The 22,635-nt window shown below is 39.4% G+C and overlaps 1 protein-coding gene across 1 annotated transcript; it reads left to right on the top strand.

Moving 5' to 3' along the window:
* The first annotated feature begins 223 nt into the window (after positions 1 to 223).
* On the top strand, positions 224 to 20,935 carry Fgf5 (fibroblast growth factor 5). Its single transcript, XM_028773752.1, has 3 exons — positions 224 to 572; positions 7,864 to 7,967; positions 20,588 to 20,935. The coding sequence occupies exons 1-3, from the start codon at positions 224 to 226 to the stop codon at positions 20,933 to 20,935; spliced, it is 801 nt and encodes a 266-aa protein (XP_028629585.1).
* The last annotated feature ends 1,700 nt before the right edge of the window (positions 20,936 to 22,635 follow it).

Here is a 22,635-nt window from a genome sequence, read left to right as displayed (position 1 = left end):
CGGTGCCAGCGCCGAGATCCGCTCGGGTGGCCTCTCTCTCTCTCTCTCTTTCTCTCCCTCGCTGTCTCGCGCTCTCTCTCCCCCCCTCTCCCTCTCCCTTCCCCGAGGCTATGTCCACCCAGTGCGGCGAGGGAGGCAGCGCCAGAGGCACGCAGCCGCGCGGGGGCTACGGAGCCCGGAGCCAGCCCTGCAAGATGCACTTAGGACCCCCGCGACCGGAAGAATGAGCCTGTCCTTGCTCTTCCTCATCTTCTGCAGCCACCTGATCCTCAGCGCTCGGGCTCACGGGGAGAGGCGTCTCACTCCCGAAGGGCAACCCGTGCCTCCTAGGAACCCGGGGGACTCCAGCGGCAGCCGGGGCAGAAGTAGCGCGACGTTTTCTTCGTCTTCTGCCTCCTCCCCAGTCGCAGCTTCTCCGGGCAGCCAAGGAAGCAGCTCGGAGCACAGCAGTTTCCAGTGGAGCCCTTCGGGGCGCCGGACCGGCAGCCTGTACTGCAGAGTGGGCATCGGTTTCCATCTGCAGATCTACCCGGATGGCAAAGTCAATGGCTCCCACGAAGCCAGCGTGTTAAGTAAGTTGCTCACTGTCCAACAAAACCTGTTCTGGGAGGGGACGGTCAGTGTTCCCTTGGACCACGGGGCACCTTTAGGAGCCCCAGAGTCTGGACTCAGCTGGTTCTGGAAATAGTCTCGTAGGGTTTCGTGGAGATGCGAGCAGACGCACCCATGTCTTGGATTAGCAGGCATGGCTAACCCCAGGTGAGGTTACCGAGGTGAAACAGACAGCTAGCTCCTTTCCAGAATGCCCTGGCCGAAAAGACCAGCCGCCCACCAAAGCTGGAGGAAAAAATAAAACAATGAAAGAAGTATCAATCTTTCACTTGGTACAATTTCTTTCTACTTATGAACTAGAACCGCATTTTTCTTTAAGCGTCAAAGTATATCTCTATTCCCTGTACACAATTTACGTTAGTTTATGAAAAGAACCCATTTGAGTACTTCCAGTCTCCAACTACAAATGTCCTATATATCCCATATTATGTTTGCATATTAGTATCTCTGTGTAACTTTACATAGTCATCTCTCACACGTATACATACATATGTAGATACACACACACCAACTCCACATGTCTACGTAGAATTTATGTGTACATATATATTGGGAAAGCAAAGTTCTGCTTGCAAGAAAGTAACGTGATCTGGAAAACTAGACAGGCAGTGTGATGACTAAGTCCGGTGCTGGGTTTAACAACGTTTAAGTAGGCTGAGACCCTGACAATACCTTGTTAGCCTTTGGTTTCCAGGGACAGTTGGAGAAAAGTTCTTAATTTTAAAAGAAATGCAGAGGAGGCGGAAAAACGGTTGTAAACTGAGTATAACTTTAAAAAAAAATCAAAAATCCAACTTAAATTTTTTCTGAGTTCTCTCTTTCTCCTTTCCTCTTTGCTTACCCCACCCGCGTTCCATCCACCCCACCCGCTGTCCTTCCACTCCATCTGCCTTTCTGGACCATCACAATGGCCATTCGTACTGCCCTCGCCGCTCCTAGGCTGCTGAAGTGAATGGTGGTTTGCAGTAGTCGTCTCTGTAGTCCTGCGAGGTGTTTTCTCTCTCGGTTCAGGTCGCGTTTCCAGCAGGGCTCAGTCTTCCAGATAAAAGCCACAGCAGGGACCGCTCAGGCTCCCATGGAGAGCGGAAATGGGGCCAGGAGATAGTGCTGTGCAGTCACCTGGCCCCTCTTGTCTTTCTGGTGGCTCTCGGGTACACCTCACTACAACAGTGTCCCCTGAAACTAGAACACTTCTGTTTATTCATCTCCAAGAACCACGGACTTTATTTGTTGGGCTGACAGTCGGCTGGGGCCTGTGGAGAGGGTTTGGGAATTCAAGCATAGGTGGGATGGCTGACCAACCAGCCTCTTTCAATGAGTTAAGAGGATCAGGCACGTAAGATCTGGCAGTAGCAGTCCCGACAGGTGCTGTTCCAAGCCTGTTGGCTGCGTGCTTTGTCTTTGGAAAGCAGCCTTTCAGCGGACTGAAGTGCAGGTGGAGAGGCAGTGCACAACAGAGAGGGCCCTCATCTCTCAACCCATTGAGTCTGGGGCTTCCACTACGGTCTACATTGGACCCCCTTCCCTTCAGGTTCAAACTTCGGTCTCTGTGTATGAAGGGAAACAGTCTGCTCTGGTAAGGGTGGGTTTTCTGATGCTTCAGGGCGATATTACTTCTGTTTCAATATTTCTGCTCACTCTCCTCATTTTGCAGAATTCAGTTCTACCACAAGTCAGCCTTTAGTCTCTTCCTCCAGCAATCTTCCTAGCTCTTGTACAGAAACTTTTTCTAGTTTGTTGCTGTGAGTGAACACCAACTATACATAACCTTTGCTTGCTCTGGAGAGACCCCAGTAGCAGGTATCCAGCAGTAGATTGGGGTCTATTGTGGCTGGAGTAGCTTTAGGATACTAGGGAGTTCTGGAAGAGGAACAGTTCCTTCTTCATTACAAAAACCCACTGAAGCTAAACATGGCTGCAGCAAAGACCTTGCTAAAAGGGAATTTACAGAAACATAAATGAAGGAAAGCAAGAACAGATCAACAGACTTCATTTATCTAAAGTAGAAACTGGCCAGCTACATATTGTTTCTAGGGGCTAATTTATTTTAAAATCCTCATTGAAAGGTGGACACAAACCAGAGGAGATGTATCCTAGGCAGAGACTAATAAAACTTTGTAAGTAGCTTTTTCCTGAATACAAACATTGCAATTTTAAAGGCCATTCAGAGTTTAATTTGTATCTTTTAAAAGACTGGCATTCATTCATTCATTCATTCATTCATTCATCCATCCATGTAACTAATGTAGTGCACCTGCCTCAGAATGCATGTTTTGGTTACTTCTGTGCTACGTTTTCTTTTCCTTTTTGCATTTTTTCTGGCTTTGCCTTCCACAGTTTTTTTTTTCTTCAAAGGAAAGCATAACTTAAATCTCACAGTCACAGTCCTTTGGTATCAGGAGTTCCTAACACACCTCTATGAAACGATTTTATGTACAGCAGTGGAAAGGAATGGAATTTGGAAATTTAAAATGGCTCTTTACACTTAGGTAGTCATGGAAGAAAAAGCAATATCTACTTGCAATTGATTACTATAGTGCACTTTGAATGTCTGTCTATCTATCTATCTATCTATCTATCTATCTATCTATCTATCCATCCATCCATCCACCTTGGACTATGTATTGCTTAGAATATATATGGAAACATGTGTTTCTCTCACAAGAAAGGGTGAAATGCATTGGGGGAAAAAACCTCTTAGTAAAGGTTTTTGTTTTTTTAGATGCCACAATAAGACTTTTTTTTTGTCAAATAAAATGGCGATTTTTACTTGATAATAAATATATTTGCCAATCATAAAGATTTGTTTAGTTTTACTATCAAAGTCATGCTCTAGCCACAGATACTAAAACACCCCTTTAGGTACTTCAATTAGTAAGGCCCTGGTTTGCCTCATTCAGTAGTAGTACTATGCTTTAAAGACAGAGTACGGAATCTAGCATCTTGCATATGAACCCTTGTTGGAAGGAAAGAAATGCTGGGGATAGATGAAGAATAGACAAGACAAGGGGTGATAAACTCTAACCCTGAAGAGAAATGAACAGTTGCGTTAACTTACAAGCTTTCAAGTTTAGCTTCGATACAGTGCTTTCGTTGACATACCTTGTGCCATTAAAACTATGAAATTAGGTAGTTAGCAGTTCAGAGGGAAAACTTTAGGTGATGGCTATACAAAACAGTCACACAAAATATGAAAATTCCATTAACATTTTGACTAAGAGAGTCCTCAATTTTACACTTTGTTTTGAAAATCTGATTTGACTATCCATTTTGGTATCATATGCTCATCAGACATCTCCCCAAGCTGGATAAACCAGAACTTACTGTACAGAGAAAATCAAGGGAAAATTTTGTTACTAATTTAATCAGCAAAGACTGAGCTAAATTGGATCATTCAAGACTAAGATTTGATAACTTGGCAGAGGAGCATGTCTGTTACTATGGATGAGAGTAGAGAGACTTCAATGTTGCCATGTTTTTCTTTGGGAATTTTCAAATGCTTTATTGAAAAATGTGATATCTATGTTGTTCTAGCTTTTATTCTCCTACTCTATAATAATGTGTTCCCCATTATCGATAGCAGCACCTTCTTATATTAAGAGAGCTAAAGAGGAACAGGAAAGAAAGCTATCCATGTTTTTTGTGGGTTTTTTTTTGCAAGATAAACTTATTCATAAAGTGTAATCATTCTTTGAAGTAAGTAGATTAAGGACCAATGGTAGAGACACCAAGAAACTTTGTCTCTTTCAACCTTGATATCAACCTTGACATTTTACTAAGAAAGGCTTCTTCCTTCCATCTCGGTCTCTCCTTCTCTCTTCTAACCATAAACATCTTGGGAAAGAGGATACACCATCTTTAGTACCTGCATATGAATTGATTAATTCTCAAACAGGAAAGAGACACGATAAATAATAAGAGCAACTCAAAACACATGAACCCACATGGGGGATGTCCCCAAGACAGTGCAACATCAAAAACAGTCACTGACCCCAACAACAAGTCCACTTGGGTGTCCCTAAGACAGTACAGCATCGCAAACAGTCACTGACAGATCTGTGAGACAATTGCCTTCCACAATTTTGCTTATGGACTGTCTTAGCATCCACAGGGTGAACAAGAGATTTCCCTTCAGTTTGTTATCTCCAACTCCTAAAGATTAGTGCACAAAACCATTGAAGGTTTAAAAGTCAGCTTTATAGAAATGTTTCTTCGGATGCATTAATTCATGATTTAATAACAGATTTACAGTATTTTCTGGAATTCTTTAATGAGTTAGTGAGAACTGCATTATAAAGTAGATAACAGATAGCTTGTGCTGTTTTGGGGAGGAGAGAGATGGAAAGGCCATTTTGAGTCTTACAGAATTGTTTTGGTATCCTAGAAAACCAGACTGTGTGAAATCATTTTTGATATTAGTTTAGAAATTATGATTTTAACTATGATTCTAATATTATGTAAAAATTACATTAAGGTTTAGAAGATTAATTACAAAGTAGTCTGTGTGAAAAATTTCTTATGTGCACACATATACATACACATGCTCACATACGTGCATGCATGCATACATACATATACACACATTTATTAAGCTTTCAGGAACACTAAATCTTAAAATTACATAGTTTTTCCATTATAGGGCAATATGTGATTTTTATATTAGAGTTTATCATACAAACAATGCAATGTGTAATAAAATAACACTTTTATAGGCATTATTTCATCATTTCCCCATATTTAAAATTAATTGCAATGAAAAGGTATATAATCGACACATATAGAATAAAATACACAGTGTATTACGATACAAGTTAATTGAGCCAAAATGAGGCCTTACAAGAAGGTCTTGTGGTCAGAGAGCAGTCGCTTAGTTAAACAAGGACATGAGTCCTTACAAGAAGATCTTATGGGCAGAGAGCAGTCGTTAGTTAAACAAGGACATATTTTTTTAAACCAAGTAAATAAATTTATAAAAATTTATAAAACTATTTAATTTCAACATCTCACAAGGTAGACTGAAAATACGAGAGAATTTGATCTTTGATACTGCTGTATATTTTCATTAATATAGGACCAATTTACATTTATAAAGCTGAGTATTTATAAAGCTGAGTACATCCATAAGGAGAACAGAAAATTCTTCAAGTTCATTGTTGTGGCTTCCTAATAATTAAGATAAAGAAAATATTGAATTAAAAATGATAAGAAAAATGTTTATTGGGCTACATAAGTATGTGAGTTAATGCATCCTAGCAGTCTAGAGGCACGAGTACACTGAAGACCACCATGAAGAGCCCACGGTCCCATCTATTGTCTTCTTCTGTCAATCATTCCACACAGAAGAGCTCTCACAATGGCCCTTCGGAGCTTCTGATCACATACTCTGTGTTTACATGTTCATCTCCAATCAGCTAGACACTTGAACGCTTTACTGATGCTTCCAATATTAGTCTTAAATTCTGATTCAAATATAGCTTTTTATCAGATGTGCTAGTCTTTTTTTAATAATAATGATAATAAACTAAATCTTCATAATTTAGTTTTATAATGTTAAATATCATATGTGTGAAGTATATTTTAAATTTTAAAAGGTATGCTTAAAATTTTAAAATACACCATGTATGTATACCTATTATACTCTATATAAACCGATGTATGTAACTTTACAAAGTATTCTATGTGCTTTGCCAGTATCTCTTAAAATGATGATGCTTCTAAATCCTTGGATGTGTATCATAATCAAACAACTTTTATATTAAGTTCTACACAAATTAAATTTTAGAAATATTTTAAAGGAAATGATATGCAGGACACTAGTGTCTAATAACACTCCCTTACATAAGTTCTATGTTAGGTGGGCTTTGTTTTTGTTTTTCTAATTTTTTTGTTTCTTTTAATTCTCATGAAAAAACACAACACTAAAGTGGTGTCTGCAGTTTTCTGAGATTTTTTTTTTTATTCTGGGCTGAGACTGTTCAAAACAACAATAACAAAGCAGTATCCCAGGTGTTCTCTTTTCTCTGTGAAGTTTCTAAGTGTTTAGAAAGATGGAGCTGAGTGAGCACGAAGTAATATTTGTGAGATAGAGAAATGCTCCACTTCTGCTGTGCACCCTAAGTCTTCAGTAAATCGATTCACCTCTATATATACATTGTTTTTGTTGGTAAATTTAACCACTGTGCACAAGTCCTGCAGGGGAGAATGCTATTTCAAGGAAACCTGAGGAAAATATTACTTCTGTAGAGTTCTCACCACATACCATAATCAGGGTGCATGCATGCTTGAAACAGGTGTGTCCAAGTGTTGAGGTCTGCTTTCTCCTCTTCTGTTTTTGCTTTGTTTTGTTTTCTCCAGCTTTGATGAACTGTATTACTAAATTTCAGCTCTAATGAAATACACTGTTTTATATATTTTAACAATATCACATGTATAACTAACAAGAATATTGTCCTCACTCATATTTACATAAAGTCTTTTGTGACTGTATCAGTAGCACTAGGCAGGCTTTCTAGCTATGTGCAGAGTACACGTTGAACCTTACTAAAGCCCTCAATGAATTGCAGTGAACAGTGCCTTGAACTCAGTACACTTGGTTCTTGAAACGACTGTAGGAAATAAAGGGACAGTGGCTTGACACACAGACTGCAGCACACAGTGACAATATCATACAGATACTTCTCTAATGACACACAGACTGCACCAGACAGTGACAACACCATACAGATCATTATACTTTTCTAGAAAATAAAGCACAATATGTCTCAAGACATAATTCATTAAACAATTCACAGAAGTAATGTCATTTATATTTTGAGTATCTTAGGTGTAGTTTTTATGGTTTTAAAAGATTGTTTTATGTAAGAACTTATAACTTTCCAGGCTTTTGAACTTTTCATACTTGTGAAATAGTAACAAATTAGAATTATCTTAAAAATATTTTAAAAGCCACTTTCAATACTTTTAGGGCTTAAAAAGGATCCATTGTCAAATTTACTAAAAGCAATCTGCTATTTGCAAATACAGAATTACTGAGGAAGCAGAATAAAGTTTGTGAATCTTGAAATAAGTCATTCCAAGTGTACACTCAGTGCTAGCCATTCTGTAACATATTGGATGTCACAAAAGATCATTATGTGTTCTTTTATTTAATCTCAATAGTAAAGACTGAGAACAGTCTAAGTAGACATTGAATTCTTCACAGTTCTGTGTAGAAGAGTCTGTGTTTTATTTTGGGATTTTTTGTCATCCTAGGTATTTTGGAAATATTTGCTGTGTCTCAGGGGATTGTAGGAATACGAGGAGTTTTCAGCAACAAATTTTTAGCGATGTCAAAAAAAGGAAAACTCCATGCAAGTGTAAGTAGAAACCACTTTGTGTTTGTTAAAAGTGCTCCACAGGCTTTACGTTCGTAACAAAGTGAAGTGACTATTTTCAAAATGAGCAGACAAGATAGACAATTTGTTTAAGGAACATAATTTTTTTCTGGTAAAATTATATGTTTGTATAACCAATTGTGTATGCATCTGTAAGTAATCACTGGAACATTTTACTGTCTTGAAAACAAATAGAACCTTTTAAAGGGTAAATGTACTTGTAACCAGCCTATGCACACGGATCAACATGGTTAGCTTTCTAGAGAGCCCTGGGTGAGACTCGTCACAGCAATGAGCTATTCCATGGCATCACATAAACCTCACATTTGGTGGCATGTGCTTTTAATAGATAGAGGAATTCTTAATTGATTTTACAGGTTATTCATGATATCAGTTTAGGGGTCTAAGTAATATTACATATTTCCATGTAAGTAAGTAAAAGATAAAAATGAAGACTGCAAAGCCTCTCACCTCCCAGAGAAAAACTGCACTCGATGAAGCAGGGGGATTTCTGTCTTGTATTTTTTTGACACTTCAACTGTAATTACTTAATACTAATCTTGCATTCAAAATTTTTCTCAGAGTGATTACTCATTTTGTAATCATTTAAAAAATAATTGTTTCTTAGCTTTTACTACTTCTAGATTCTGTTCATTTGTGTTAGTGTATATGTATCACACTTAAAAGCAAGTTAGGGTATTTTTGTGATTTTCTTTTAACACTAAATAAATTTAAGAGTCAATTATTCGTTAAAATTAGTCCTCTAATTAGTAGGAAATGAGTAGCTGAATATTTCTTTTTGTAAATTTAAAATTATGCAGAAAATCTAACTTAAGAGTGAAATCAATTGACATTTGCTTCTTAGCCTTTTACTCTATGAATCTTTAAGAATTCAACCAGAATTCCACGCATTTGTATATGGAAAACTTTACAATTTCCTTTCCTTTACATCCGAAGGAATTAATACCTTCTGAAGAACATTATGGCTCTTTGAGGTTTTGTGAGATGGTACATATAAAGTCCTTAGGGCAGCATCTGGGACCTTGTGAGTGTTCAATAAACAGTGTGTTTTATTAAATGCAATAAGCTAAACATAACATAAATGTAGCAAACCACTACAATCTAGGATTAATGAGAAGCCTTTGTTAAACTTTTTAGTCATTAATTTCAAGAATTATAAAAGCAATTTATTTCATTTATGGGTTGTTTCATCCTAGCAAGGACTAACACAATTTTTTAAAATGAAGGCTATGCCTGAACAAGTAAAAGTAACATTTCACTCTTTTCTGTGGGAGAAAGCAGACATCCCTCGTTTTGTCAGGAATAATGTTTGATCACTAAAAATTCACACCCAAGTTGGAAAATAACGATTCTTCATTGTTCTACTTCAAGGCTGTAAAACCGTCAGAACCTCAGTATCCTAATATACGAGACAAGTAAAGCAAGGAAAGCGATTACCTCTTACGAGTTTGTCTGAGGGATGAAAAATTGTAACACTGAAAATGTACTCATCTGCGTACTAGTGCATACGAAATAGATGGAAACTCGGGCCAGCGAGAGGATAATTGCCACAGAAAGCAAAGTATTATAAATGGATGCCAATTAGAAGGGTCAAGCTGAGAGGTTAGGATACATGATTCCTCTGTCAAATGCAAGTAACTAATTTCTAGAAACTTGACCCAAATGTCTAAGGATGACTGGTGGAAATAATGCAGATAATGCAAAAACAGCATCTGTTATTCTTCCTCATCCTGGCAGGCCAAAGTTTTTTCATGGGATAATGACTTTTAACAGTACAAAGCAAATCTTGCTCTTGTCACTCAATGGGGCTCTTAGATACAACAGTCATTCTGATGACATTGAGCTGAACTGTAGATAAAAAAAAAATTAAGCCCCACGATTTTGTCCAAACCTTCATTCTCTTATCTGAGCTTTTATTAGCATGTTTTTTCCCCTCTAGATGGAAACCTAATTAAATTATGAAGTGATTTATTTTTAAAGAAGTCGAGTTTAGAAACAGCATTAATCATAGCAATTATCGGCTTTGTGCCCAGCTGCTTTGCTTCCTGTTTTCACTGTAGTGGAACACGTTAAAGACACGTTCTTCTAACTTTCAATGTGTTTACCTGACTTGGTTTTGATACTTACCCAATTATATTATCGCCCAAACTACTAACCCACACTCGGTAACACATAGTTTGTGAGTTGCTTTATATTAATAACCTTGCAGTGGCCTTAAAGAGCGCCTTTCTGCTCTTTCGTTGGAACTGAAAGTGAGTTAGAAGTGCAAAGTAGCCAGGTAACTCTGGTGAAAATGATCGCCCTAAGCGGCTTGTCAATTTCAACTCAGTTCCAATAACAGAGCCTAAGTTGTCGACAGGCTACAGCAATGTACTTTCACAGCTCTGCAAAGGACCCCCATTCACAGGACCTCATCAGACACTGAGGCAAGGAAAGAGGCTTGAGAGGGGTAGTTATTTCCCTAAGGTACACAGTTGTAGGATTGAAGGGAAACTGTGTCCTCTTCAAATTTCCTCTTTAGATATCCAAATGGTTTGCAGGCATTTGTTAGTTTAAGAGATAGCACTGTGTTTGGGAATGAATTATATTGTTTTCACGTGCTTATAGGAATTACTAAGTGACTGATTAAGTAATAGTTCTACACCATATATCAAAAATGAAGACTATGGCAGATCATTAAGAGCATTTATAGCACTCTGTAACTAGCAAAGAAGAGGGAACTCCTAGGCCAGATCTGTAAAGTTGTAAATTAATTTCCACCTTCTCGTCTTCCCTTGGACTCAAAACAATGATTTTGGCCCTAGCCTCCCCACCTCCTCAAACTCTCCAGTACTTGATTTTCATCTATAAAGGAGGAGATGTGTCTGCTGCAGAGCTTTACACAGACATACCTGTTCTGTGTGACACTGTATTGCTTAGAGAACCCCTCTCAAGGCTAATTTTCACATGGAAAAGAACTGTTTGGTTCCTAAAAATATTCATGTGCTGAATGCTCCTTTTTTTATGGATGAACACGAGGATGGCGTACTGCAGCGGACAGCCCTGAGCAGCATGAAGGAGGTAGCGCTGACGCTGACAGAATTGTCCCATTTGTCAATTTCACAATAGATGTTTTACTTGAACCTCAAGTGGACAGGTGGTGTTGCAAGCTCTCACCCCATCCCCTCATCTGTGTGCACCTCTCTTCAAAACCATTCACAGATTCCAAACATCAAGATACCCATATTCCCACTATATGAAATTCCCAGCAAGCTTTAGAAGAATCTAATTGGAAATATTTTTTCCATACAATATATTCTGATGTTGTTTTCCTTCCCCCAACTCCTCACAAGATCCTCTCTACTTCCCACTCACCCAAATCCACACTCTTTTTCTGTGACCTTGTGTTATGGGCTGGAAGTGTATGGTCTTTTTGTCAGGAGTTCTGGAGAATAAGAGAGAATGGTTGCCTCCTAGAGAGCCAGCAGGGTTAATCAGGCATCACCATGGCTCCCTTCTCTGTCTTAACCTCTTCTGGATGGAGGCACTTTCTGAGACTCGGTGTCTGCTCAGGCTTTCAGCTCTTCACCTTCACATTTGGGGTCTTTACGGAAAGTCCTCCAGAGGACCTTTTTGGCTTTCCTACACACTTGACGTGTGATTCGTGAATCCCTCCGGGTGTGCAGTTAAGCCCACTGGCCACTTTCGTAGTTCAATCCCACTCCACACTCATGTCATGTTATGGAATATTCTGTGTACTGCTTTTCTAGTTGAAACAAATAGGAAAATTTATAGCCTGCAGTGGTGACAGTGGTGTTTTACATGAGGTAGTATGTACAGAATTTTTGGTGTAACGCCTGGGAACTATTATCACTTTCGATTTAAACAAATCGTTCCAGAATGTGTTCTCTGGCAGCTGGTGGATGATCTCCACTGTCTCCTTCTGATTTCAAGGTCAAGTAGCTGTGGTTCCTGCGTTATTTAGATTTAGCCCAAATCCTACCTGCCATTAGGCCTTGCTCCCTGGGACACCACTGTTTGCACACACAACAGCCTCTTATCTGCTAGGTTTTCCTTTGGCCAAGGAATCAAATTTGAAGGCAAAGTTCCCAAGTTCACACTGGCACAGAGGCGGGGGTTCCTGTGCTCATGGTCTTCTAGTTCCTTTGATGTCCCACAGTCCATTTTATTACCAAAAACCCTAAAAAGAAAATTATGAATGTTAGGAAAGTTGGAAATCACATGTGCTTCAATGTTTTCATGACGTATGCACAATAGCTTGTTACACATTGGGGAAAAGTGTGTTGGCTTAGCTATCCAGAGAAAGGCATGTGGTCAAATGGTTATTTTCTTATGTCTCTGGGTTTTAGGGGATCATGTTTGGAAAGAAGGCTAATTGCAGAGTTTACGAAACAGGCTTGGAATGTGTGTTGATCAGCCCTGAGTGAGGACTAGAATATTCTCCTTTCCTGGGTTCAGAGGGTGCCAGCTGGCTAGCCAGGAGGATAGTCTGGACTGGACATTCGGTGCTGTGGGCAGTGAATGAGGAGCCAACAGCCCCCCAAGCTCAGCGTGTTTACTAAAAGGGGAAACAGAGAGACCCGAGCAACACTTAGGATCATCGCTTAGAAAAATAACCTATTATGAGCCCTCTTCCTGTCATGACTGGAGGTTCTAGGTATAGAAATATCATTAACACGGTAAGGCTCATTTATATGAAAAAACGGAAGGGCCTGTGATCTGCCATCCAGAATAGGTTTGCAATTAATTCCCATATCAGTCTTTAATTTTGCCTTCTGTCAGGTTGGTGAGAAGAACTTTGTTGAAGAAATGTGAGCAAAACGAGTAGACTCGTTGATTCAAAATCCAAGTTGTTTAAAGCAAGTTGTTTAAAGCCATTCCTCTGATGGCTGGGGGGGTGGTGGTGATTGCAGGTAATAATGTACCATTTCTCTGACGGCTTGGGGGGGCGGTGATGGAACTTAGCATTTATCAGTCTTAAAAAATGGAAGAAATTCAGAGTAAGTAGGCTACACAAATGTGAGGTGACAGGTCTTCATTTTCACTGTTATGGAAAGAACTGTCGTCTCAGTCAGGAGACGAGAGCTATGTGTCCAATCTGGTAGTTGAAAATGTGGGACTTTAGGTGGACAGTTCTTTATTCTTCTGATTTAAGGCCAAATAATAGTATCTTGATTGTTGCAGGAGGTAAATAATGCAGACTAATCAAGGTATATAGAGTAGTGCAGTTTTACAGGGCTATTACAGACACCAGAAATGAAGGACCTCTTTTCTATCCCTGGCCTCCATATAAGATCTTACCTCATCTCCATCACTTCTATCTAGCTGCTGGTGATTCAAGGCCAAACTCCCATTACACACTTACTAAAATAGAGTCCCTAGAGATACAGCCAGGAGAATAGGCATCTTAAATCTGCTCTATGATTTTTTTTAAAAAACTTATATTGATAGCCTTAAGTTGTTTATTCTTAAGCCATTTAGATATTTGTATAAAAATTTTAAGCCTTCTGAGGTTATGTAGAACTAAAATACAAATCTGCTATCTGATTGATTTTTAAGACAATTCCTAATTGACATTTACCACTGTCTTACTGGAATGGTTATTATTAAACTCAATAATCCTTTGCTTGTTCAATAGGAATAATGACATATAGAATGGTAAGGTGTTCAGCGTCAAGCAGGAGCTACGGCCCTGAGGGGATGGCATAGCAGGGACCTCCGTATGACTTACATGGTACAGGGTAAAGGGAAGCTCCTCTGGGCCCACGTTGCCCTACGTCAGGACACAGCTATACACAACAACATTGGTAAAACTGAAGGTGGGAGCCAGGCATTCCTGAACATGGGTAGAGAAACCGGAAGCTGGGAACCACGCAATTAGGAAACTGCTTAAAGCACACGTTGGTTGATACTTGCTTTTACTGCAGTACATAATATTTTAGTTACTTGGATTGAGTTAATTCTTTTTCAAAGAAACTAAAATTAACTTTCTCAAATTAACTCAGGAGAAAGAAGCCAAACAATGAAAACATGGTAAAAATAGATGAAATGCCTGATAAACTCCTTGTGTTAGGTGCCATCTTTCCAAATTCACTGAAGTTGACCCCTCTTTCATGCACTACATCTTCATCTGTTGCTGTGTGTTTTGAGCACTGGGGTTTGGGTAGCCTGATCTGTTGCTGTGCGTTTTGAGCACTGGGATTGGGGTAGCCTGATCTGTTGCTGTGCGTTTTGAGCACTGGGATTTGGGTAGCCTTATCTGTTGCTGTGCGTTTTGAGCACTGGGATTTGCATAGCCTGGCCTAAAACTAGAGAGCCTTGGATTCAGTTTTCCCAATGCGGAAACTACAGATCTGCGGCAAGAACCTTTAAAAAAGCACCCATAGTTTAGAATGGATTCCACACTGTGAGAACACACAGTAGAGTCAAAACACTTTATTTATTTACTTATTTGTTTGTTTACAAATTATCTCACAAAGTATTAGAGTTCACTATTTTCAGAGACAACTTGCAATTACTCATTCCTTTTCCTTTCCCTCAATGCCAACTCCTCCCTTGTGATCACGTGCTAACCCCCACAGCCAGTTTCTGTCTCATATTTGCTACCACGCTCACATTCTTTAACTCCCTCCACACTCTTCCGCTCTCCTTTCTAACTCCTTGGCCAGTACCTGCTCTTACTCTCACCCACATTAATAAAAACACCAAAATACTCAAGAGAACAACGTGAAGTTTGTCTTTCTGTGTATCGCCTACCTAGCTTGACATAATACTCATGACCAAATGTCTGAAACGTTCGTGAGTTCACCATTCTTTACAGCAGAATAAAATTCTACTTTGCATATGTACCACGTTTCACTTACCCATTCTTCTCTGGATCGTCATCTAGGAGGGTCGCATATACTGTGAATAAAGCAGCAATAAACATGGGTGTGTTTAGCGTCTCTGCGGCAGGTTACAGAGTGGTGGCTGAAGATGTCCAGGAGAATATGGCTGGGTCCGATAGTAGGTCAATATAAATTTCCATGATGTCCACACAAGTTTACAGTCTCAATAATGCATAAAGTTTACTTCTTCCTCCATCTCCACCATCATCTGCTGACTTTTGATGTCTTGATCTTGGCCATTCTGACCGGGATGAGATGAATCTCAGAGCAGTTTTAATTTGCGATTTCCCAATGTGCAGTTCCCCAGTGACTAGTGATGTTGAATGCCTGAAAAAAATACATATTGATAACTTGTATTTCCTTTTTGGGGAATTGTCTGTTCATACTCACTTATCAACTGGCAGTTTGATTTTCTTGGTGTTTATGTTTTACAGTTCTTTGTCTATTCTAGATACTACCTCTACAGCATCCTGCAGACTCCCTAGTAGCTTTCTTTGTGCATAGAAATGTTCCAATTTCAAATGATTCCACCCATTGATTCTGGGGCATTCCTTGGGCTACTGGAGTCCTGTTCAGGAAGCCCTTGCCAGGAGCTATAACTTGAAATATATTCCCTAGCGTTTTCCTCCGGGAGTTTCTGCACTTTGAGTTTTTAGTAAGGTCTTTGATCCACTTCACAGGTATCTTTGTGCCACTTGAGAGATGCACTTCTAACTTGATTCCTTTACAGGCAGAGGTCAGTTTTGCCAGCACTGTTTATTGATCCCTTTGTCAAAAATTAGGTAGCCATAGCCAAAAGTACAGCATTTGGCAATAAAAAAATTTTTGCTTTCATCAGCAGTGTATGTATCCCCTCCTTCCCTGCAACAATTTGGATATTTAAGCAAGATTAATTTAATTGCTTAAGATTTACTTGTTTTGACAGAAATAGTAAATTACAATAAATTAGTTGGTTTGGATATTTCACTTTAATGTTCAACTTAGGGCCTCTTGACTGTAACTTGTTCAGACGCTTGTAAAATGAAAGAGAAATACACAGATAATTTAATTCATTAAGGAAGACTGGAAGGGCTTATGGGCCTATATAGTTTTTCTCTGTAGAAGCTGCAAACGCCATAACATTTGTCTACACAGTCAGCAACAGTTATCAAATCAATTAAAACGTATCTAAAACAAAGATGGGGATAATCCCAGTTTTTATTTTTCTTTTGTTGCTGAGACAAAGTTTCATTGAACTCCTGGTTTCACCCTTATTCTCTTGTTTTACCCTCCTGAGTGCTGAGATTACAGATGTGTGCCATTCTGTCCAGCAAAGACAGAGCTCTGAGACGTTGCTGCCCTAGTGACAGACAGTGGATAAATACTAAAGTTATGGCTGATTTCAGTGGATCATTTAGCATTTGATTTATCTGTCTATATCATGCCTTTAATAAATGAAACCATGTATGCCAACTTCACTCTTCCCCCTAGGGAAATAATGCATGTCTATCATTTATAAACCATATACTTATTAGAAAATGTCCTATAATTTAAAGGAGAATGTAGCATGAAATTCCCCTAGAAACACTCAGTCCATGATAGGATGTCATCATTAGTCCCCACTGCCAGGACTCAGGGAAAGATGCTGAAGAGGAGGCAGAAAGAGTGTGAGCACTGAAGGGTACAGAGAACATCAAGGAAACAGTGCCTCCAGACACAACAGGACGAATGAACATTTGAACTCAGAGAGACTGTGGCAGCATGCATACGTCCTGCACAGTGCACAGGTTAAAGCTAGATGGGGTACCAGAAGGGAGAGGGGAATTGGACAATTTCTCATTCCTAGCCAAGAAGCTCCAGAGGACAGCTTGCTTGCCAATAAGAGTCAGTTTTCTCCAGTGGAGTCTCACTGGTGTATAAATCACACTTAAGGGCAGGCCCGGAGTAGACTCACACAAAATGAACTAAGGGTTACTTTTGTAGGGATTTTTGTTTGGTTGGTTTTTTTCCTTGTAATTTTTCTCATATTTCTTGTTTGGGCACTTAAAAAAATCACTTGTCTTTTGCTTGTGTTTTATGGTTTTTTTATTTTGTGTTTTTATGGGTTTTGTTCGTATGTGTTCCTTGCACTTTTTCTTTTTATAAATTCTCTCTTTTATTTGCCTGATTGTTTTTAAGAGAGAAAGAGAGGAAGAGGGAGAGAGAGAAGGGGGGCATGGGGTTGGATAGGTGGGAGATGTGGGATATGGAAGGAAGTGAGGGAGGGAAAAATGATCAAAATAGATTGTTTGAAAAATTTACTTTTAGTAAAAAAGTGGAAAAAAATCACTCTAGATAGTCATTTTCCAACATTTTTTAAAAAGTCTTTGTATTCACTTTGGTAAATGTACATGTTTTCCAGTCACTCGGCTCTCAAGATGTTCCACGCTGACCGTTGCATTAGAGATACTCTGTTTAGTAGCCATTAAATCTTAGAGAAGGTGAGACTATTGACAGGACCCACCAGTCCTCAGAGATGAAACTAGATTTCCTAGCGAAAGAGGCCGTGGAAAGGTTTGTTCAAATGATTCTGGTACGTTATAGATGGGGGACATTTTTCAGACAAAACACAAATTAGAAGTCAATTAAGAAAACCCATACAGTCTGACTGTCTTTGCTCTGGCTTTCAAGTAGGACGTGGAAGGAATAGGGGGCAGGGCTGCACACGTCCTACAGGGCATCAGCACAGTGTTATCTCGACGTGTGACCTCTGAAGAATGGCCATCCTCAATAGTCATCACCTTTGACAGACTTTCTAAAGAACTTTAGAGCAGGAAACCTTCAGAGTGGAGAAAGACTCTATGTTGAATAATTTTAGGGGTTGGATAAGTGGATTTTCACTCTAGGATGGAGCTGATACATATTTTAAAATATGCTGTGTGTGCTGCTCATACTAACATGTACATAAGTACATGTATGTGTCAGACATACCTTAGAAAGATGACGCGTCTCTACTTCCTTAGAAGCCATGGAGTAAACAAGACCAAACAATGAAGCCCACTTCGAAAACCAACAAGCCTGTGTATGCCCTTGTTATCTGGCAACATTGTTAAATAAAAAGAGTTTTATTGTATGAGATGCTAAAGATTAAACCCAGGTCCTCTCAAATACTAAGAATCTAACATGGACCCATTTGCAGCTCAGGCCTATTATTGTTTTAATGAAATGTTCCACGTCTTTCTAAAGCACTTATCCTTTTATGGAGCCACAAACAGCTGAGACGGTTAACATTTTTATTTTAAACTGTAACTGGAAGCCAGGTGTGGCACACACCTTTGCACCTTTAATCCCAGTATTAAAGGGAGGCAGAAGCAGGTGGATCTCTGTGACCTCAAGTCCAGCCTGGTCTACAGAGTGAGTTCCAGAACAGCCAAGGCCACTTAGAGAGCCCTCTCTCATAAAAGCATAATGTAAACAAACAAATAAACAAAACTCACTTTCTCTCAGGAGACAGTTTCTGTAAGTTTAATTTCTGGAAGTTAAAGGCCAGACTGGTCTACATAGAGTTCCAGTGTAGCAAGGGGTATGTAGTAAGCTTTTGACTCACAAAAAACAAAACAAAACAAAACAAAACATCAACCAAATAACAGAAATTAAAATCGTAAGTATGTTTTTTTTAAGTAGGAAAGTCTTTAAAGAGCTAAACAGCTATAGACAAAATTAAATTCAATTTATAAAGAAAGTCTCTTTAATAAAAACTGGGAACAAATAATGTTCAGCACTATTACAAGGGTCACTACAGCATCCTTTCTGCAGACACTGGCAGGCAATTTGGGAATTGACAAGAATATGTACATATAATATACATATACATACACATACATACATCCATTGCGAAGAAGCTTGCTTGAACCTAAGTGTAAAGACCACTGGGTAGTGTGATTAAAGTCACACAAGACTTTAATCCCAGAACTCCAGAGGCAGAAGCAGAGGTAGACAGATCTCTTTGAGTTCAAGGCTCTGGTATACAGAGCAAGTTCCCGGACAGCCAGAGACTACACAGACAAGAATATCTGGAATTCCCTGCCCCATATCTCCCAAAAAACAAACTTGGGGCATCTGTTACACATAGGTAAACATGTTGAAAACACTCTAAAGTTGGTTGTGTCTTTGGATTTGCAGAGGTAAAAAATTTGTTTATGGGAATGTTAGTAATGGGTTTGTATAATTTTCCTTGAGGGTCCAGATTTTCAGATTTCAGTGTGTACTGAACTTCATTGTAGAGAAAAGTTTGCTATTATTAAAAAAAAGCAAGGAACAGAACATTTTCTACACAGAAGCATACCACAGCAGGGGAAACCAACCGTTATTCTCAAACCCAGGAACTCTGAGCAAATGGGACTCTCTGAAATTGTGAGTCTTGTTAGTCTGGACTAGTACAGGAACTCCTAAACCATTCAAGGTTTGGGCTCTCTTATGTTTGTTGGGAACTGTTGACCCTTATCTTGGGAAAATGTGTTGGCTCACACAGTAGCCATGTAGGCAGGGCTTCTGCATAGGAGCCGAAAGATAAGAGCTTAGACGGCAGTCCCAGGGTATGGTAGGAAAATGGATTGTACACCCGCACTGTCCTTCTGTCATATACTTCCAGATTGCTCAGCTTGGCAGACAAGCTCTTTTGGGTGTGTCACTGGCTTGCTTTTGTCAGCCCCATCTCTTGTCCTTTCTGCCATACATCCCAAGTGGAAATCACATTGCAGCACTAGTAGGTGTTCACAGTGTGTGCACACACACTCACGTTCCCTGGGGGCTCTTTCTCACTCATACAACTTCTTACTGTCTCACCTGACACAGCCGCAATGCTGGCTGTCATAGGGCTCTCCTGCGCTCCTGCCTACCACCTCTGCTGCTGACTGTACTCTCTGTGCACCGAGGTCACATGACCTCTTATCGTAAGCTGCACCTTGACAGACTCTTCCCGACTACCTTCTGTGCATCCTAGCTAGCTTGACTGTGTGAGTGTGGAGAAGACGCAGGTGAAATGTTGCTGATGCGTTTTTTCTTCCTGGCATTTTCTCCCTTGCATTTTCTTCCTTACTTCCTTGAACCACATATGTGAAGATATATTTTTTTCCTAAAGAACTTTAACACATGCAATATTAATAGAGCCATATGCCACCCCTCTCTCGGCATCAAGAATCACTCGGGTAAAACTGAAAGTGTATGCCTGTTTAGAGGAGTCATATGACTCCGCTAACTACATCCCTATCGGGAGTGTGGCCCTCTGCAAACACAAACGCATGTTTGATTGGGCAATTGTTTCTTAGGAATATAGTTCTATTTTTCTTTTATGGCCTAGAGAGGAAAATCTTAAGTTAAATTTTAGGTACAATTTTCAAAGAATTTTAAAAGCAGTAACAATACTTATAACTATTGAAATGAGAGTTCATAATGCTTAAATTCAATAGTTCTAAGTATTTGCATTAACAATACTATATCATCTAAACATAATGAATAAAAGTTGTATAGTAGAGAAAACTTAGGAATATAGAACCCACCCCCAACACACACACACACACACACACACACACTAACTTTTAAAGGAACAAACATAACTTTATAAAAGGAAACAGAGTAAGAGGATCTGAGATCCATACAATTTTTGGATTTTCAAGACTTTATTGTATGCTGAAATATTATCACAACTTAAATATTCTCTTTTCCCCCCACCTCTAGGCCAAATTTACAGATGACTGTAAGTTCAGGGAGAGATTCCAAGAAAACAGCTATAACACCTATGCGTCAGCAATCTACAGAACTGAAAAGACAGGCCGAGAGTGGTACGTGGCCCTGAACAAGAGAGGGAAAGCCAAGAGAGGCTGCAGCCCACGGGTCAAACCCCAGCATGTCTCCACTCACTTCCTACCCAGATTCAAGCAGTCCGAGCAACCCGAACTTTCCTTCACGGTCACTGTTCCAGAAAAGAAAAAACCACCCAGTCCTGTGAAACCAAAGGTCCCCCTGTCTCCACCTCGCAGAAGTTCCAGCCCAGTGAAGTACAGATTGAAGTTTCGCTTTGGATGATGTTTATCCCGGCCTTCTGGGAAACCACTCTCTCGCCTCAGGACCTTCTTCTCTACAGGCGTCATCATCGGAGCCCTGAAGGAAGCTTTCGGACGGAGTGTCCATCCACTGTGCTTACAGGAGTACAAGTCAGGTCATTTGTTCTGCTTTGACTGAAACTAAACTGCTTTCTAAATTTTAATTAGAAACAGACGTGGGATTCTCTGTAGCGATCCAGGGAGCACATCCCTTCAGATCACTAAGGTTATAAAGGCCTCACGATTTGAGGATGGTTAGCATTCTGCATTCTCAGACCAGTTTAATACCCTGGACTATGGATTTCTCTGACTTTTACAGATCAACCAGAAAGAATATAAAGGATACATTTTTTTATTTTTGTTTTCCAAAGAATATTTTGATGCAGATTAAATATTTTATAAACTTTTGGTTTTTTTAAGGTACCTCAACATTGAGCATATTTTCTTACTTTTATTATTTTAATTGACGTGACACAAGCAGTCGGTTTATTGCTGTTCATGGATTATAAACATTTTGGTAGCTTGTGTGGTAGGATCTGGATCTCCTTGGCACTTTTCTCTTTACAGCATCGTTTATTTTAGCTATTACCTCAAATCGTATAAATTTAGTTCTACATTTAAAAAATTTTTTTAAAGTGTACTTTCAAAGTCCCAAAGGCTCAGCTTGGAGGTGTGTATTGTGTAAAAAGTCATGGCATTGTGTGAAATCTGGCCACGTTATCGGCTGAACTTATAATCAGAAGGGGGAAAATTTGAGGACTTTTTTTTTTGATGGATTTAAAGGTTTTATGTAAAGAAAAGGATGGAGGCAAATGCGCACTAGGTGTGCAGTGTCTGTGGAGATTTAACTCTGTCTTTTGCTTCTTCTCCTTTTATCTGCCCACTGCCCTCGTTCAAGAACAGCTGAAGGAATAAGTTTTATTCTGTCCATCAAGCATACACTATGAAACTGGAGTGCTTAAAAATAATTCTTCGACTCCCTGTCATCCTTACTATATGGACTCACAGGGAGCAACTAATCAGGGTGTGTGTGTGTGTGTGTGTGTGTGTGTGTGTAGCTGAAGGAGATGAATCACTAACCATGTTTTCATGTCAAGTCTCATGGTCAAAAATACTTCTATTATTCAGTCAAATACCCTTTGAGCTTTCTATCCTGAAAGGAATGACTAGAATGAGTGGGTCTGCTCTGCTCTAAGAAAACCTGATGTACTCTAGAAACACACTGCCCATGCGATGCAGGAGCCTAATTTGGGAATTTGATGAGCTGAAAACGAGACTTCATTCTCAGCCCAACTTCCAAACCCAGAATGGAAATCACAGAAAGTTTAACTTACAAAGAGTTACAAAATTTATTTTCTTGGATAATCATTTTTATGGAGATCTGTGAAGCATAAGTGTTCACCTAATATTCCTAAATGCTGCAATAAAGAGGTATAGATGACCATTAGACGTGTGTCTTTCATAAAGCAAAAGCGTTCACACGAAGTCTGTACTTCACACTCTGGTCTATTTGAGGAATACTGATCAACTCTTAAAACCAAGTATGGCTTACTTTGAAACACAAATACAGTTGAGACATTAGAACTGAGCTCAATGGCACACACAAGTTGTATTATTTTAATGGGAACAAACTGTACTTGTATGTGTTATACATAATTTGCTCAGAATTAAAGTCAATAAGTT

Source organism: Grammomys surdaster, unplaced genomic scaffold (genome assembly GCF_004785775.1).
Source record: "Grammomys surdaster isolate TR1022 unplaced genomic scaffold, NIH_TR_1.0 233, whole genome shotgun sequence".
In the NCBI taxonomy this organism is placed as follows: domain Eukaryota; kingdom Metazoa; phylum Chordata; class Mammalia; order Rodentia; family Muridae; genus Grammomys; species Grammomys surdaster.
The sequence above is the reverse complement of the archived record's forward strand: the minus strand, read 5'-3'. Positions and strand labels throughout refer to the sequence as shown.

Bases quoted from the DNA above. Each gene is read 5' to 3' on its own strand.
- Fgf5 (XM_028773752.1), top strand. From the start codon at position 224: ATGAGCCTGTCCTTGCTCTTCCTCATCTTCTGCAGCCACCTGATCCTC. The intron at 573-7,863 runs GTAAGTTGCTCA...TTGTCATCCTAG, and splicing joins CCACGAAGCCAGCGTGTTAA to GTATTTTGGAAATATTTGCT. The intron at 7,968-20,587 runs GTAAGTAGAAAC...CCCCACCTCTAG, and splicing joins AAGGAAAACTCCATGCAAGT to GCCAAATTTACAGATGACTG.